Raw genomic sequence first — 1,446 nt, forward strand, 5'->3', positions numbered from 1 at the left:
TGTATTTTTAACACGACACTGTCTAAATTTGAAAATATATAAGTCAAGAAGTTAACTTTATAGATAGCTACTCAATTTTTAGTTTATGTGTGCTGAAGTCACTAAATTATTTTTTTAACAGAAAGATCATTCGAGTTTACATAAGTATCAGAAAAGTTACTAGACTACTTTATATAATAAAAAGGTGACGATTGCGAGTCTAAACTATCCGGCTATTTAGTTCAAAATATGTGCAAAATGTATCAGTAGTGTATAAGTTATATGTATAATATATATACATGTACATAATATATAGACTAATAATGTATATCTCATGTATATTTCAACCATATAGATAAACTAATCGACGAAGGATATATATCCACAAATTACCGTTTGTTCTTGTAAGTAATACTTCCTATAGGAGCAACACCAACTGCAGTTCCTGTGCAGAATACTTCATCAGCATTAATTAATTCCTCTGCTTCAACCAAACGTTCTTCAACCTGGATCAAAATGTAATTAACAACACGAAGAATTCAAGAAGATTCAACATATATATGTTACATACATCGATCTAAATAGCATAATTTTTAAGCTACGAGGTGTCAATTAACACCTTTCAGAAAAGTTAGCTCCACCACTATATACAGATAACTAACTGGACATAATAAGTGGAACCTGTTACTGAAATATAAAACAAACAACCTATTATAACATATTAATCAAAGACTCAATACATAAACGTATCTTTAACTCGGCCTCAAATGAGTTCAAATTAAAAGATACATTTATGTATTATGCCTAAATTAAATTTATATTGTGAATACTATACCCGCTATGAATTGTATAAATAGTTGAATCTTTTCTCTATTAGTTAATCAAAATTGCATATCACAAACAAGGTTATAATATATACCTGGTATCCAAGATCATGTGCAATGTCAATTATACTTTTCCTTGTGATACCTTCAAGAATAGTTCCACTGGCAACTGGTGTTGAAATGATTTTTCCCTATTGAATATATTAAATATTTTAAATGGAGGATCAAAAATATCACATTTAAAAAAAAAAGAAAAGTTAAAGAGTATGGATTAATTTTTTACCTTTACAAGAAAAATGTTAGCAGCAGAGGCCTCCTCAATATATTTGTTATGTACTGAATCAAGGTATAATACATCTGAATATCCTCTCTCCTTTGCTTTCTTTATAGCTTGCATCACCTACATGATCAAGAATTTTGGACTTTTAACACTATTAAAAAAACTTAGAAATTAATGACGGGTAAATTTTGTAGTTAAAATAGCAAAACTTGTTAATTCTATTTAGCGATGAATTATCATAACATTTTTGTTGACGAAGTTCTTAGCTAAATATATTGAAGTTCTTTTTTTAGAGTAAGATCCAAAGAGTAACAGTTGATACACTTTACATGAATATACTAACAGTTTGAAGTCAAAAATGTT

At 28.2% G+C, this 1,446-nt stretch overlaps 1 protein-coding gene across 1 annotated transcript; it reads right to left on the reverse strand.

The window, feature by feature from the left end:
* Positions 1-225: 225 nt before the first annotated feature.
* On the reverse strand, positions 226-1,228 carry LOC124894036 (branched-chain-amino-acid aminotransferase 2, chloroplastic-like). Its single transcript, XM_047404802.1, has 3 exons — positions 1,087-1,228; positions 899-994; positions 226-485 (listed from the first exon to the last, which is right to left on the reverse strand). The coding sequence occupies exons 1-3, from the start codon at positions 1,198-1,200 to the stop codon at positions 369-371; spliced, it is 327 nt and encodes a 108-aa protein (XP_047260758.1). The 5' UTR covers positions 1,201-1,228; the 3' UTR covers positions 226-368.
* Between the last annotated feature and the right edge of the window lie 218 nt (positions 1,229-1,446).

The sequence above is a fragment of the Capsicum annuum genome, unplaced genomic scaffold (assembly GCF_002878395.1).
Source record: "Capsicum annuum cultivar UCD-10X-F1 unplaced genomic scaffold, UCD10Xv1.1 ctg68491, whole genome shotgun sequence".
Lineage (NCBI taxonomy): Eukaryota > Viridiplantae > Streptophyta > Magnoliopsida > Solanales > Solanaceae > Capsicum > Capsicum annuum.